This window comes from Cylas formicarius, unplaced genomic scaffold, assembly GCF_029955315.1.
Source record: "Cylas formicarius isolate icCylForm1 unplaced genomic scaffold, icCylForm1.1 PGA_scaffold_10__41_contigs__length_53128322, whole genome shotgun sequence".
NCBI lineage: Eukaryota > Metazoa > Arthropoda > Insecta > Coleoptera > Brentidae > Cylas > Cylas formicarius.
In genome coordinates this window covers 35156002-35169845 of record NW_026844214.1, presented here as the reverse complement: position 1 = coordinate 35169845, position 13844 = coordinate 35156002, and the positions used below count along the sequence as shown (strand labels likewise).

Genomic DNA, 13844 nt, shown 5'->3' with positions numbered 1-13844 from the left:
AAGATTTTATTTAAGTTAATGGTGAATACCCAACTTGGGTGTAAATAATTTTTTGTGCCGCTGTTTTGACACGTTTAACATTATACGATTATTTTTGGTGTCATTATTACTTAAATATTGTTTTTACGGAATAAAATATAAATAAAAAAATCATGAAATGTCTGTATTTTATGGCTTTAAATATTATAATATATAAATATAATAATAAAAAACTTGCTATATAGTGTGAACGACCAAAATATGAAACAAATTCATTTAAACATCAGGCATTGGATTTCAGAAAAACTGCTCGCACACTTCAATTATACTTTGTTCTTGCGTATTTTTTGCAGTGAACAGAAAATATATAGGGTGGGTTAAAAAGTAGATGTCGAAACCAAGTTCCTTTTTTAAATGGAATATAGTTCAAGGAGCAGAGCTCCATGCAATATGTCATCTGAATCTTTTGGGTTTTCCTTATACACTTTTCATTTTAAATATCCCCGAGGAAAAAGTCCGATTGAGAAATAACTGGAAATATTGCAGGCAATTCGGGTGATCCCTTTCTACCAATCAACTGCCCGGGAATTACCGTATTTAAATAAAGTTAAATATTTAAATTTAAAATAAAAATATCAAAAATTAAATTTTGGAAAGAAACTGCGAGGGTAGGAATTAGGTAATTTAACAGAAATTGTAAATATCGGGCTCCGGTAAGATTTTGATCGAACAAATAAGGTCCAATGCTCTTGTTATTCAAAATTCCTGTGGGATTATTTGTACTCCAATGCCTACAATCTTTGTTTATTTACCGTACCATTTAAACAAAACATGGCGTCACCACTAAACAGTATATAACGATGAAAAAATGGATTTAAGTCGCACATTTCCATTCTAGTTTCAGGAAACCGTAGTCTGCGGTCGGGATCATCTTCGTTCACCTCCTGTAGTAATATAATCTTGTACCGATGATACATTTCTTTCATGATTATTGGAAGCTACTTCAGAAGATGGGGATTATCCTCAACTCCTAATGAAATGTTAAATCTTAAGTTCTCATTAGTTCTTGGACGACCTTTACATACACTGTTTCTATAAGTTTTCTCACAACTCACTGTGGATCTTGTAGTTGTAGATCTTCTGGATATTTTCCGTTAAACAAATTACAAACTTAAGTTTTCGATTTTTCTCCATATGCAATAACAATGTGTGTGTGTCATTTGAATTAGTTTGGCAGGAGGACAAACAGGAAAAAAAATCGTTGTTTTCCAAAAACTAGTCCGAAAATATTTATGTTGGGCCTATTAGTAAGTATTTTTGACCTCAAACCACAGCCAATTAATCTGCTGGATACTCGAAACGGGTAGAGAAAGATTGTGGACTGTTCTCAGATGACTATATATCTGGAAAAATTAAAAGATATATGAACAAGGATTTCGGTCTATGTCTTATGCCATTATTTCGATGTCGATTTGATCCGCTAACTAGGGTTGTGGAATCGACCGGTCAATTTTTTTGTGTGAATTGACCAGTCCCAAAATTACCGCCAACGCTGCCGTTTTGCGAAGATTTTTTAGTAAATTAGTACGCGGAGTAACAGTTCCCTTGACGAATTTAATTAGTTATTGACGTTTTGTAATCACCATCATATTGAAGATAAAAAAAATTAAATCGGCTTGTTAGTCCTCAGTGTTTATCAAAGCACAGAGAGACCAAATAAGGATGCAAAGTACTGTATTTCGTTATCGATGCTTGTGTTAAAAAAGTTATAACTTAATTGGCCAAAATAAGACCGTGAAAAATATTTTCAGATTTCCAAGATGGTCGTTAGCAGGGGCTATAAAATTAAAAAAAATTAAAGTGATTTTTTTTCAGAAATCCGCCCAGCAAATCTACTAAAAAATATATACTTTTAAAGCTAACCTTTATTCGACTATTTATTAAGAAAGAAAAAGTGTTGAGAGTGATGTTTTTTAACTAAACTAAAATACTGAACCGATTTTAACAAACTTGGTCTCGTAGGAAGAGACATTTATTGCTTCATCAAACTCATCTGTGACATGTCTAGTTCTTAGTGATATCGTTAGAGCTCCAAAATGCAAAATTTTCTAAAATGTAGTGAAATGATACCTCAATAGATTAATGAGAAGCGTATGTCATCTTATTCCTAAAATATCAAAAAAGAAAAGAATATTTAGTGTTCGTAAAATGTTTAAAAGACACTATTACACCTTTATTTATTGTTATTTCTGTCTTGTTTGAGACCCAATGTGGAGCCCATAATAGATATTGTATCGCAATGTTTGGAAATACGTCGATACGTCTAATGTGCAAGGGAGAATGTAGAGTTTACTTAACAAAATAGTATATTATATATGCATTTGAGTCACGAGTACTTAATAAACGAGTGTTATTAGTTTTTGGGTACATTGTTGCTAAACAAAACGACAAGAACTTAAAGTGTTTATGAGTGCACTTTCCAGCTAGGGCTATAATGCTAGAACACGACGTAATAAATATATATAATATAAATTTCATAGAATTCTCTGAGAAATTATACAGATTTTTTTTCAGTAAATTATAGCCATTTGTAGCGTTCATCAATCAATAAATATATCATAGCCGCCTAATGTGCATCAAGTTTACGATTTTTACAGTCCCGATCTAATAGCACATGTATATTGGATGAGCAAAGCTAATTGGTTCTTTCAAATTCAGGCAAGATACCTCTTTAAGTTTTTGTTAAATAAAACTGGTCTCTTTTGAACCTATAATCACATCACTTCAAAAGTCGAAATAACTGGCATAAATAACTAGCAAAACTGGCTATCAGACACTTGGATACACTTCCAGAAGCGCGATTCTGCAAAAATAGGTTGGGGCCGGTTTAGTATGCTGTCTACCCAGGCTTATTTGGTATTTGGTTTAGCACTATAACAACCGCTGTATTTAATTTCTGTTACAGTTATTGCAGGCGGCAAAACATAGGTAGACCACATAACTAAATTAAAACTAACCTTAAATAATATTAAGTAGATCGCATAGTTAGTGTTGAGGCTGATCACTTCTTAATTGACTAGTCAAATTCCATTGAAAATGTTTTAATTATACTTTTTTACAAAACTTCTGGTTTCCTCCTGCGTTTTGCTGAGTCGAACTTGCTAACGTTTCGCCAATCATCCTGTTGGCTTCTTCAGAGCTTGACTGAAACTGGCTCGCATTTTACTCTGTACCTGATTATATATTGTTTGGCATTTCAAACGGAATTCTGTCTTAGACGGATCGAAGATGTTGAGAGATTTTGGACTAGTTGTAAATCTGCTTTTGACGTTATACTTCATTAGAACTTTTGATATGTGGTCAGTGATGTTTTGAATATAAGGAAGGACAACAGTGGAAAACGTGGGATTGCTTTCGATTTCATTGTTATTGGAAGGTTGTGGTGAAGTGTATTTTGTGATGGAAATCTTAACATGTTAATTGTGGAAATTATTAAAGAGAAGAGAAGAGGTAATTAATTCTGGGTGCAATGACTCGGGCTGAGATAGTTTTACGGCTCTGTAAACAAGAGAGTTGATAACCGATGATTTTTGAGCCGGATGGTGATGTGACCATGCATTAAGGTATCGGTCTGTGTGCGTAGGTTTTCTGTAAACACAATGACCCAATGTTAGGAATGATTTTCTATTAATAAGAATATTTAAGAATTGAAGGTTATTATTAAGTTTTCAACTAAATGGTAAAACATATAGTTTAAATGTCTAAGAAAATCTACTAGGGATTCTTGACCATGAGACCAAATAACAAAAGTATCATCGACGTAGCGTTTCCATAATTTTGATTTAAGATGAAAGGTTTTCTCCTCAAAGGCTTCCATAAATATATTCGCGTTGACTGGTGATAGTGGAGAACCCATAGCTGTTCCCGGCGTTTGTTTAAAAATTTTCCGAAAGTTGAAAGTTTCGTACCTAACTCCTTTTACTTCATTGAATAATTAAAAACCATTACATTAGATACATAAGATATTCTAGTTAGTTTCGATGTAGAATCCCTCTTTACTAAAGTTCCTATTCCTGAAACTCTCAACGTCATTTCAGATATATTAAAATCCGAGAATCCTGAACCAAACCTTCTCACCTTAATTGAAAAATGCTTGTCAGGGACATATTTTTCTTATAACGGTCAAATTTTTGTCAACAAACGTCGGGAACAGCTATGGGTTCTCCACTATCACCAATAATCGCGAATATATTTTTGATAAGAAAGCTCTCGACACTTTTCATATAATATATACGGCTTGAATTTTGACGTTTGTCAATTCTGACGGTCATGTTAGTGAATGTATTCGTGTTGTTTTGCAAAAATGTACCCAAAAACTAATATTCGTAGAAAAAATATAGTTTGCAACACGTTTTGTGAATTCAAATGCCTTTTACCGCACGTTTTGGCTAATATGCTGTTATTAGATCTTATTACTATTATCATTATTATTATTATTATCATTATTATTATTATTATTATATATTATTATTATATTATTATTATTATTATTATTATTATTATTATTATTATTATTATATGTATGTTGTTTGTTCGTTTTAATAAGTATTGCGGTAATTTACAAACTTAACGTATTCCTCCTTGTAAGTAGATTACCATATCAATATAACCCCGGCTTTAATAAACATTAATACTTTCCTTCACGCGACGCAGCGGCGTAGTCTTTGTTTGAATCACGCGGCGAGATGCAGTCGGTAGTAATCGAAGAGAAACACTTTTGTGTCGGTCTTATTTATTTTAGAGAAAGAATTTGGGCTAGTTGTTTACAACCTCCAGATTATAGATAATAGGTCAACTGTCTGTACAAATACAGCATCCCGAGACGTAAACACACGGTTTTGTTTTTTCACGTGCTTTCGCAAGTTAAATGTCAATTATTCTGTTCTAGAAAACATGGCAAAATATCTTTATTGAAAACCACCTGAAAATTATATACGATTATGATTTCAGATTTTTCCAGACCGCCCGAAAGACCAACAAAAAGAAACTTTCAGAATTTATAATATTGTTCAAATTTGACCTTAGCTTTTCTACGTGAAATCTGTTTCCATTTTTAAAAAAGCAGTTTCCATACACAGATAGTTGAAGAAAACAATTTCTGGTGATAACTATTAAATGTTTTCAAAATGAAGGTGCTTTGTACATGTTCTCATAGACTCACAATAAATTCAATAACTAAAATTTTTTTTTCAAGATCAATTTTCGAAAAGAACCCTTTAACTCTGAAACGGTAACAATTATCCACTTGCGGTTTTTACCATTGTATTTTTTTTATCATCTCTCCACCCTCTACAGTGTGCTCCATTTATTATAGTTTTACTGCACATCTCACCTATTAACAAAGCAAGCACGTTGCGACTTTCGTGACTCGGTTATGCGTTAACTTATCGAAAAGGTGAAAACTGGTCTAGATAGTGTTTTTCACGCAGTCAGTTTTCTATATTTTTTATGGAATGCATTGTATCTCTTTAATTATTAATTTTATTATATCCAATTTCTCATAATTCTCATTTTGGGTTAACATGTTGCAGAAGGAAGAGGGGGCAGAAATTAGAATAATAATTATAAAATGTCATAATTGTGTAAAAAAAAAAAACACTCATAATAAGCCCAATAAAAGACATGCACACTACTTCAAAGGGTATCTAAAAATGTAAAATTTTCAAAATTACCCTGTACCTAAAAATTCAAGATAGCTATGGCATTTCTGCAGGTAAACAGCAAATTGATCTAAAATGGGACACACCGTATATTTTGTTAGTTTGGGTTGGTCTTTCGGTGGTTCTTTTCATAAACTTTATGTGGCATTAATTATATATTTAAGAGGTTCGTTTCTATTTTAGCAGACTCCGATGCCACTCTATCTACCGCAAGCGGGACCGGGTCTCTTGGGGGTTCCCCCGGTCTCATCAACTCCCTTTCGCAATCGGTGGTCGGCGGAGCTGGAAACGCCGCACTGGGGCAGTATTGCGCAATATGTGGGGATAGAGCGACCGGCAAACATTATGGGGCAGCTTCGTGTGATGGCTGCAAAGGATTTTTTAGACGGTCGGTGAGGAAGAACCACCTATATACATGCAGGTAAAAAAGATTCGAGGCTATTTATGGACACAAACCAAGTTCTCAAAGTTTGATTCAGTCGTAGCCATAGATAAGTAACATATATTGGTGCCGCAGCCATAGGTCAAAACTATTGGTTTTCCCTTCTTTAAAATGTATGTCGCTGTATCTGCGGGAATGCGTCTTTAGGGTAAAGATCCGCATCCGTATATTCTAAACTGATTTTTATGGGCTGTTCGACAAATTTGACGTCTTTATTTATGATAAAGTTAGTTCCACTAATAGTCTTATTACTATTGCAGTAACTAGCTAAGTTACAGTGATATATGAGATTCTGTTGGTTGATGTCTTGGCTTTTACCTCGTATGGGGAGATTTTAGTTCAAACGCCAAATAGTTGTTTGTTTGTTGCAGATTTAGTCGTAATTGTGTAGTCGACAAAGACAAAAGAAACCAATGCCGATATTGTAGACTGCGAAAATGTTTTAAAGCTGGAATGAAAAAAGAAGGTTTGTAGGAATTTGTGTAAATTTTAATTCTAAAACCATTATTGTACCGCAAGGCGCACATTGAGACTTATGCGATGCAACCCATGCACGTTTCGGTCTCATGCAATGCATTTAATCGCTCGACTTATACAGGGTGTTATTGAAATGACGTCATGTCGCTGTAACTGTCGCTGCCTGGGATTCTTCGCATTCTGTTCGTTTTAAGCGGAGTCTAATTAGTATAAATATTGTTTCATTTTGTAATGCGATGATGGTAATTTGAAATTACGAGAAAATTAAATTTTAAATTGAGAATGTATCTGTCACTTTTCTTCAGAAGTTTAAATCCTCAACAAATATGGTATACTTTTCTTTGACGAAGCGTTTACCGGAACGTAATTACCAATGTTGATGTTTTCTTCAATGAAACGCCCTGTATATGAATTGAAATTTTCATATATATATATATATATATATATATATATATATATATATATATATATATATATATATATATATATATATATATATATATATATATATATATATTTTGAATATGCAGAGTGCTTCACGATCTACGGAACATTAGATGTTTTTGGAAAACAGGAAATTTACTGAAAATTTCGTCAAAGGCTTTTGACCATGCCTCTATCTATCTAAAAATGTTCGCAGTGTCCCAATATTTCCCCTTCTATGAAAAAGTTGCGATAGAGCCCAATTTAAATTCTTATTGATGGGCTACTTAACTATTTAGAAAATTGAAATTGTGACTGCTGTTTGCCAACATCCTGGACACTAGTTTCCTGTAGTACTGAAACACCCTATATTCTGAAACATAATTGATTGAATTTCAAGTGAATTATAGTATTCCTATACCTAAATAGTAAGGTTTTCGAAATAATAGACGAGACAATATACGAAAACAACTTAAGAGTAAAAAATAGTATATTATGCAACAAGTGCAGTAAACGGCATTTGACTCACGAATTTATTTGACACGAGCGGAGCGAGTTTTTAATAAATGAGTGAGTTAAAAAGTTTACCGAACGTGTTGCATACTATACTTTTTCTACGACCGTTAGTTTTTGGGTCCAACACAAATACATTCACTGACATGACCGTCACAATTGACAAACGTCAAAATTCAAAGCGTGGGAAAAATCTCCGAAAACATCCGATTGCTTCCAAATCCTTGCGGTAAAATCCCGGAAATGTCCGAAATGGCTCGGATTCAATGGAAACGAAATTGACGTGGTAAAGTGACGTTTCCCGCACGATAGATCGGTGGGTAATTAGGTATTTTACAAACGGGAGTAGAAAAAAGCAATGTTTTTAAAAAATTGAATAATTTTGACATATGGCTATGAATTATTGCCTTGACAAACAAACGTTTATTTAAAAATACGAAATTTTGGTAACATTATTTATTAAAAATTGAACTGAGGTGGTTTTTACTTGATGAAAATCCATTTATCAAAATAAATAAGAACTAAAAGTTCAGATTTTCACAAAATTATATATTTTGACATGAGAATTGTTTGGACAACACCGGTGTCTTTATCGCATTTGATGATTGCTATTTTGACATTATTTATTGTCTATGTACATTGCGTACAAATTAAAACAACAAATTTCAACTGAAACTAGCCTAATTTACAGTAAATATTGAAAATGGCAACTTATTATTATCCAAAAATTTCAAAGTTTTATCGTTTACAGAATAAATCTCTTTTTTAACTCGCCTGTGTATGTGAATAGGCGTTGTCGTCGCTCCCTGTTTCAAAGTGCCCCTCAAATACAAATCTAGCGGCCAACCACCGAGTTGAAACAACTCTGTTTCTTCCTCCGAACAGTCAGCTAGTGTTCTATCGAGATGATAAGAGTTCCGGTATTCACGATTATGCACAGAATCCCCGTAGTGGTTCGCAGAATTTCTAGATGTCTAATTTAACTTTCGTCTTAAATTACCAATCCTATATGGTTGTCTTTAAAACTAAATTTCTGTTAAAGTCGCATTTCCCTTATAGTTTTTGAATTCTTGTCTGTCTGCAAATGCTCATTTCGTCAATGGAAGATGCCTCGTGGAAACTTGGCTTCATTCGTCCAAATGACTTTATTTAATACTTTAATTTTATTGTTTTTCAAAATTTATTCTCCTATTATTAATTTAGATGGGTGCATCGTATAGAAGCTTGTGGATAAGCGTACGGGATTGGGTAATCGACTCGAGCTTCGAATCGTAATTGCCGAAGTTATTTTCAAAAATCAAACTTTCATAAAGGCGTGTCATAATATTTCATGACCTACCAAATATGTCAAAATAAAATGATTTTTAGAGGAAATTGCTTTTATTTCGAAAACCTCATCATTTAGGTACAGCAATATTATATATCAAATTTGACTTTTATCAATTTCGTAAGCCGTTAAAATAATTATTTTTACTATTCTGTATTCAGAAACTTGGCAAACTGCAGCCGTAGTAACAGCTTTCTAAAGTACCGTAGCAATAAGAATTTAAATCAATATAGACATTCATTAATATCTTTAAAACTGCTAAAGAATATAGGGAAATATATTACAAAAAGAGCTAGAGAATAGTAGCGGAGCGAAAATCAAAAAATAAACCGAGTGTCCTATTTAAAAAATCAGTTGTAGCTACTTTTTCATAGAAACCAGAATACTGCGTGACCAAATTTTCAGCAAATTCCCAGCTTTCGTTTTCCCAAAACGTGTAATGAGTAGGTCACAAAAAAATAAACAGACAACCCTCTACTATCTAATGATTATTCTCTCAGGTTTTTCGCAACTATGTGACTAGGTGGTTAGCGAAAGCAGCAAACTGAGTTTAATCTTGTCGATGTTATTCTTGTTGTGATCAATAATCAGCCGTAAAGTTAGATATTGCGTACACTTTGAATCTGTGAAGTTATTTAACAAATATTCAAAAGTGTGTCAATTTTCAGCCGTACAAAATGAAAGGGACCGAATAAGTTGTCGCAGACCCAGTTATGAGGAAAAAAATCAAAACAACGGACTATCCGTTAGTTCTTTACTAAATGCCGAAATGTTATCCAGACAGGTTGGAGCTGCGTTGGAAGTAAGTACTCGGGCGTAAAGTCCGTTTTAGAAATTAACCTTGAAAAAGTGTATTCTCGCCTAATCATTTCGTTTAATTCATTGTAATATATATTCCACTGGATTAAAAGTACAATAACACAGAGAAAGACAGAAAAACTAATATAAAAGACTTTAATTATTAATGGCAACATATATGGTAAAGCAAATAGGGCTATGCCTATCAGGCCAATTTTATTTTATTTATTATTTTATTATATTCAGTTCAATAAATATTCCTAAAACTAACCTTGCATAACATGTAATTAAGTGGACTAGTAACGTGGAGAGAAGACCATTCTGTTGTTTCAAACATGACATGTATCTATATGAGGATACAACACATTTCAATGATTTGCAAAAAAAATGTTGATGAACTTTTAGCAAATGGGAACAAATACAATAAACGATTGCGATTTGTCAAATCGGCAACTAGCTAGTATAGACGATATATGCGACTCAATGAAACAACAGCTACTTATACTCGTTGAGTGGGCAAAGTACATTCCCGCATTTACCGAGCTACAGCTGGACGATCAGGCACGCTATATACGGTATAATTTGCATTATGTGCAATAATGTGCATTTTTAGGTGGCTTTATTGCGGGCGCACGCCGGAGAACACCTGCTATTGGGATTAGCTAGGCGTTCCATGCATTTGAAGGATGTTTTACTTCTTGGAAATAATTGTATTATAACCAAACATTGTCCAGGTGAGAAAAAAGATAATTTTTCAAAGAAATTTCCGCAGGTAGGTACACTCCTTCTGGATTTCTCCTGCGTCCGGATTGACTCTGCCTTGGTGAGGTCTCACCAAACATGATGGGTAGTTTCAGTTTTCAGTCAGTTTCAAACTGCACTCTGAAGAAGCCACGAGCATGTTGGGGGAAAAGTCAGCAAGACAGAGTCAATTGTCTGGCGCAGGAGTACCTAGTTTTTTTTTGGTGAACGATTTTTATAGATAGTGTTAATTTTTGTAAGTCCACATGGGTGCTAACTTCCTGATTATCGAAGCTATTAAGTCGCTTAAATTAGTAAAGTGATAGTGATTAAAAATAAAAGCAAATGGGACACTCTGTGAAATGACGATTGGTATGTAATTCGGTATTTTACAGGCGGGGGTAGAAAAAGTACATTTAACGGACTTCGTGGTTTCAATAAAAACATAAATTAGTAATAATGCCGACTTGAGCTTGTTCACTCTGTATTGCAATTATGAAATAATGGTTTCGTAGAGGCTGCGACAATAGGACTGCAAATTTGAGTTATTCCGAGTCTCTTCATAACTGCAACAAAACACGCTATATTCCAATTAATCCTTTTATCCTTTTATAAACTTTTACACCGATTGATTTTGTGTTGGAAGTTTGTTGAATGAGATATACTAGTTGAAAAATGGTCCATTCATTTTACAGCAGCTGTATGTACTTTTTCCATAGATGTTCCGAATTTGTAGAACATCAATGCTGGACAGTTGAGACATGCCAAAAAGATTTTTTCAGACTCACTAGATGCAATCAATGTCTGTAGAACTGTTAAAGTGTGTGTGTCTGTCAAATATAAGCGTTATAAATTTTCCTTCCTTAACATATATCAATTAAGCAATTAAAGAGCGCAAATTGGGCATTAATATTTGAAAAGTACTATTTGCCTGCCTGCGAACAAAAATTGTAATTCTTAAACAAATGCATAATGGTTGACAAGCAGACTGTACAAAATCAATTAATAGTGTTTATTTAAAAATTTCGTAACGCCCAATACTTACTTATGACGATTCCATAGGCGTGTTTAAGCATTTGCGTTAATTTCGCCGAATACATTTTTACAAACATGAATTTACGATTGAATAAATAGGACAATACAGCCATTAATACGTTTTAAATGGCTGCGGAAAATTGCATTACGCGCTACCTTATTACCTATATATCTTTAATGTAATTGTCGGTCATTTGTCGATTAAATGTATGTGTTTAATTATCCCGCGAAGGCCACTATACTGAATCGCGGAAAACTGCTTTTTATGATACAGTTTCTTTGTATGTAGATACCTGCCAATTTTATGTTTTAATTCTTTGTGTCAATGTCTACATGAAACACGTATCGATAAAACAAAGATTGAGACAAATTTTGCCCCTTTGTGATTATTTAAATACCATAATCTACTACGATATAATATATATTTATCTAACTGTATCTAAATATAGCAGTAGCAAATTTTAACTCATTTTCTTTACAGGTTACTTAGGGTATGTCAAAGAAACTGTCCTCAGTTCTTTTGCAAAATATGTTTTAAAAATTGATTGTTATTTAATTTTATATATTAAATTCATGATCATCTCCAGATTTAAGTATCGCAAGAGTGGGCACCCGTATCATGGATGAACTTGTGAGACCTATGACTGAAGTACAAATTGATGACACTGAGTTTGCTTGCTTAAAGGCTATTGTCTTTTTTGATCCCAGTAAGTGTGGCTTTATAGAATTAATTGTAAATATTAACTACATAGCCCTCTTTTTTTAGATGCGAAAGGTTTAAGTGAGCCTAACCATATCAAACAATTACGCTATCAAATTCAGATAAATCTGGAAGACTACATCAGTGACAGACAGTATGACAGCAGAGGAAGATTTGGCGAACTACTTTTAACTTTACCACCTCTGCAATCAATTACTTGGCAAATGATAGAGCAAATTCAATTTGCCAAATTATTTGGTGTGACCCACATAGACAGTTTACTGCAGGAAATGTTGCTGGGGGGTATGTATTTTATTTATTGAGTGTTGTGGTATTTGATCTGTGAATTTTTATTCAAGAGAACAGTTACACATACAATAGAATATAAAAACAGCATCTGTTAGTTCTGAATCTCGTGATGTCAAGAATATTAAACTATTTTAGGTGGAATGGATAACAGCCCAACTCTGGTTGTCCCTGGTCAAGTGTCTACTAATATTCCTCAAGCAATCAACAACAACACCAATGGTTACCATGGTGCGACAAGCGATTCTACTGATAGTCCAGTTACATCGCCATTAACAACACCAGGTAGCCCTGCAGACCATTTGATAAATGGAAGAAATGTTGCTAGCCCTCCAGTTGCAAGTAGTGGAATCCTTATTATGAGAGACATGGCTGCAATAGACGAATCATATGGTATGGCATTTAAGCCAGAACCAATCAAAGAAGAGCAGCATACTTATTAGTAATTTAAAAAAAAAAATACAAATTTAAATTTTTTTTGATAACTTTGTAGTCAATGAAATAATCTTTGAAAGTGCCTTGCCAAAAATATTCTTTATTCTGATGTAACATAAATGCAATTTAAGCATGTGATAATAACATTATTTGACAATAATTCGTTGGTTCATTTTTATGAAGGAAATTGTTATTTATTTTTGGGGGATATCTGCGAAAACTAAAATGTAATTGGCCGGCTAGTAGAAGTAATAAAAAGTTTTTGCAGTTGTCTGAATTGTGAGTAGTATCACAATATGTTTATTTAGAGTAATATAAGTTGTGTGGTATTGCCATGTTATTATACAAAATATTATATTGTTATTAGTATGGGCTAAAGGTGAAACAAAGTATGTAAATTTGTAGGATTCTATTTACTCAACCATATTGGTTATAAATTGTTATATTTTATTTGTTAAAAATATATCATTTTGTTGACTTTTTAATATTTCCTGGAAAGGGTATGGTTGTTGATCGGAGAAAACTTGTATACATACCAGTAAGATACATTTTGTATCCATTATTGTTAAAAAATATAAAACTTTGTGAATGTTCTTATGTCTTTTTTTATATAAAGTAATTATTACTGAGAGAGAATGCAAGATCTAAAAGAGGCATATTAAATTAAAAGATGATCCAACTCTGGGTTTTCTTTCGTTTCAATTTTTAATTTTAAAAGAAGATATATAAGATAAGAATATTATTTTGCGCGCTATTTTTGATGATTAAAGACTAATAATCACATCCCACACATTAGAATTTAAAAAGGGTTTTAGGTCGCCTCCCGCAGCAGCACTAGGTCGTCATTAACGCCACACTTACCAATATTTTGCATTTTTTGATAAATGCCTCTACTACAAATAATTACCTTTCAATCACTGACTTAAATATTTAACGGCTATAGCAACA

The 13844-nt window shown here is 33.2% G+C and overlaps 1 protein-coding gene across 10 annotated transcripts in view; it reads left to right on the top strand.

The window, feature by feature from the left end:
- Positions 1-13489, top strand: part of LOC132696067 (hepatocyte nuclear factor 4-gamma) — a 34933-nt gene extending 21444 nt beyond the window's left edge. For 6 of the 10 annotated variants that reach the window (XM_060660639.1, XM_060660629.1, XM_060660648.1 and 3 more), the window contains 8 exons: positions 5883-6120; positions 6513-6607; positions 9550-9683; positions 10085-10240; positions 10293-10413; positions 12043-12162; positions 12222-12458; positions 12600-13489. In XM_060660639.1, coding sequence (XP_060516622.1) covers positions 5883-6120; positions 6513-6607; positions 9550-9683; positions 10085-10240; positions 10293-10413; positions 12043-12162; positions 12222-12458; positions 12600-12904 — 1406 coding nt within the window. In that variant the 3' untranslated portion in view covers positions 12905-13489. The remainder of the gene's footprint in view (positions 1-5882; positions 6121-6512; positions 6608-9549; positions 9684-10084; positions 10241-10292; positions 10414-12042; positions 12163-12221; positions 12459-12599) is intronic. The other 4 variants (XM_060660666.1, XM_060660702.1, XM_060660675.1 and 1 more) reach the window with 1 other exon arrangement.
- The last annotated feature ends 355 nt before the right edge of the window (positions 13490-13844 follow it).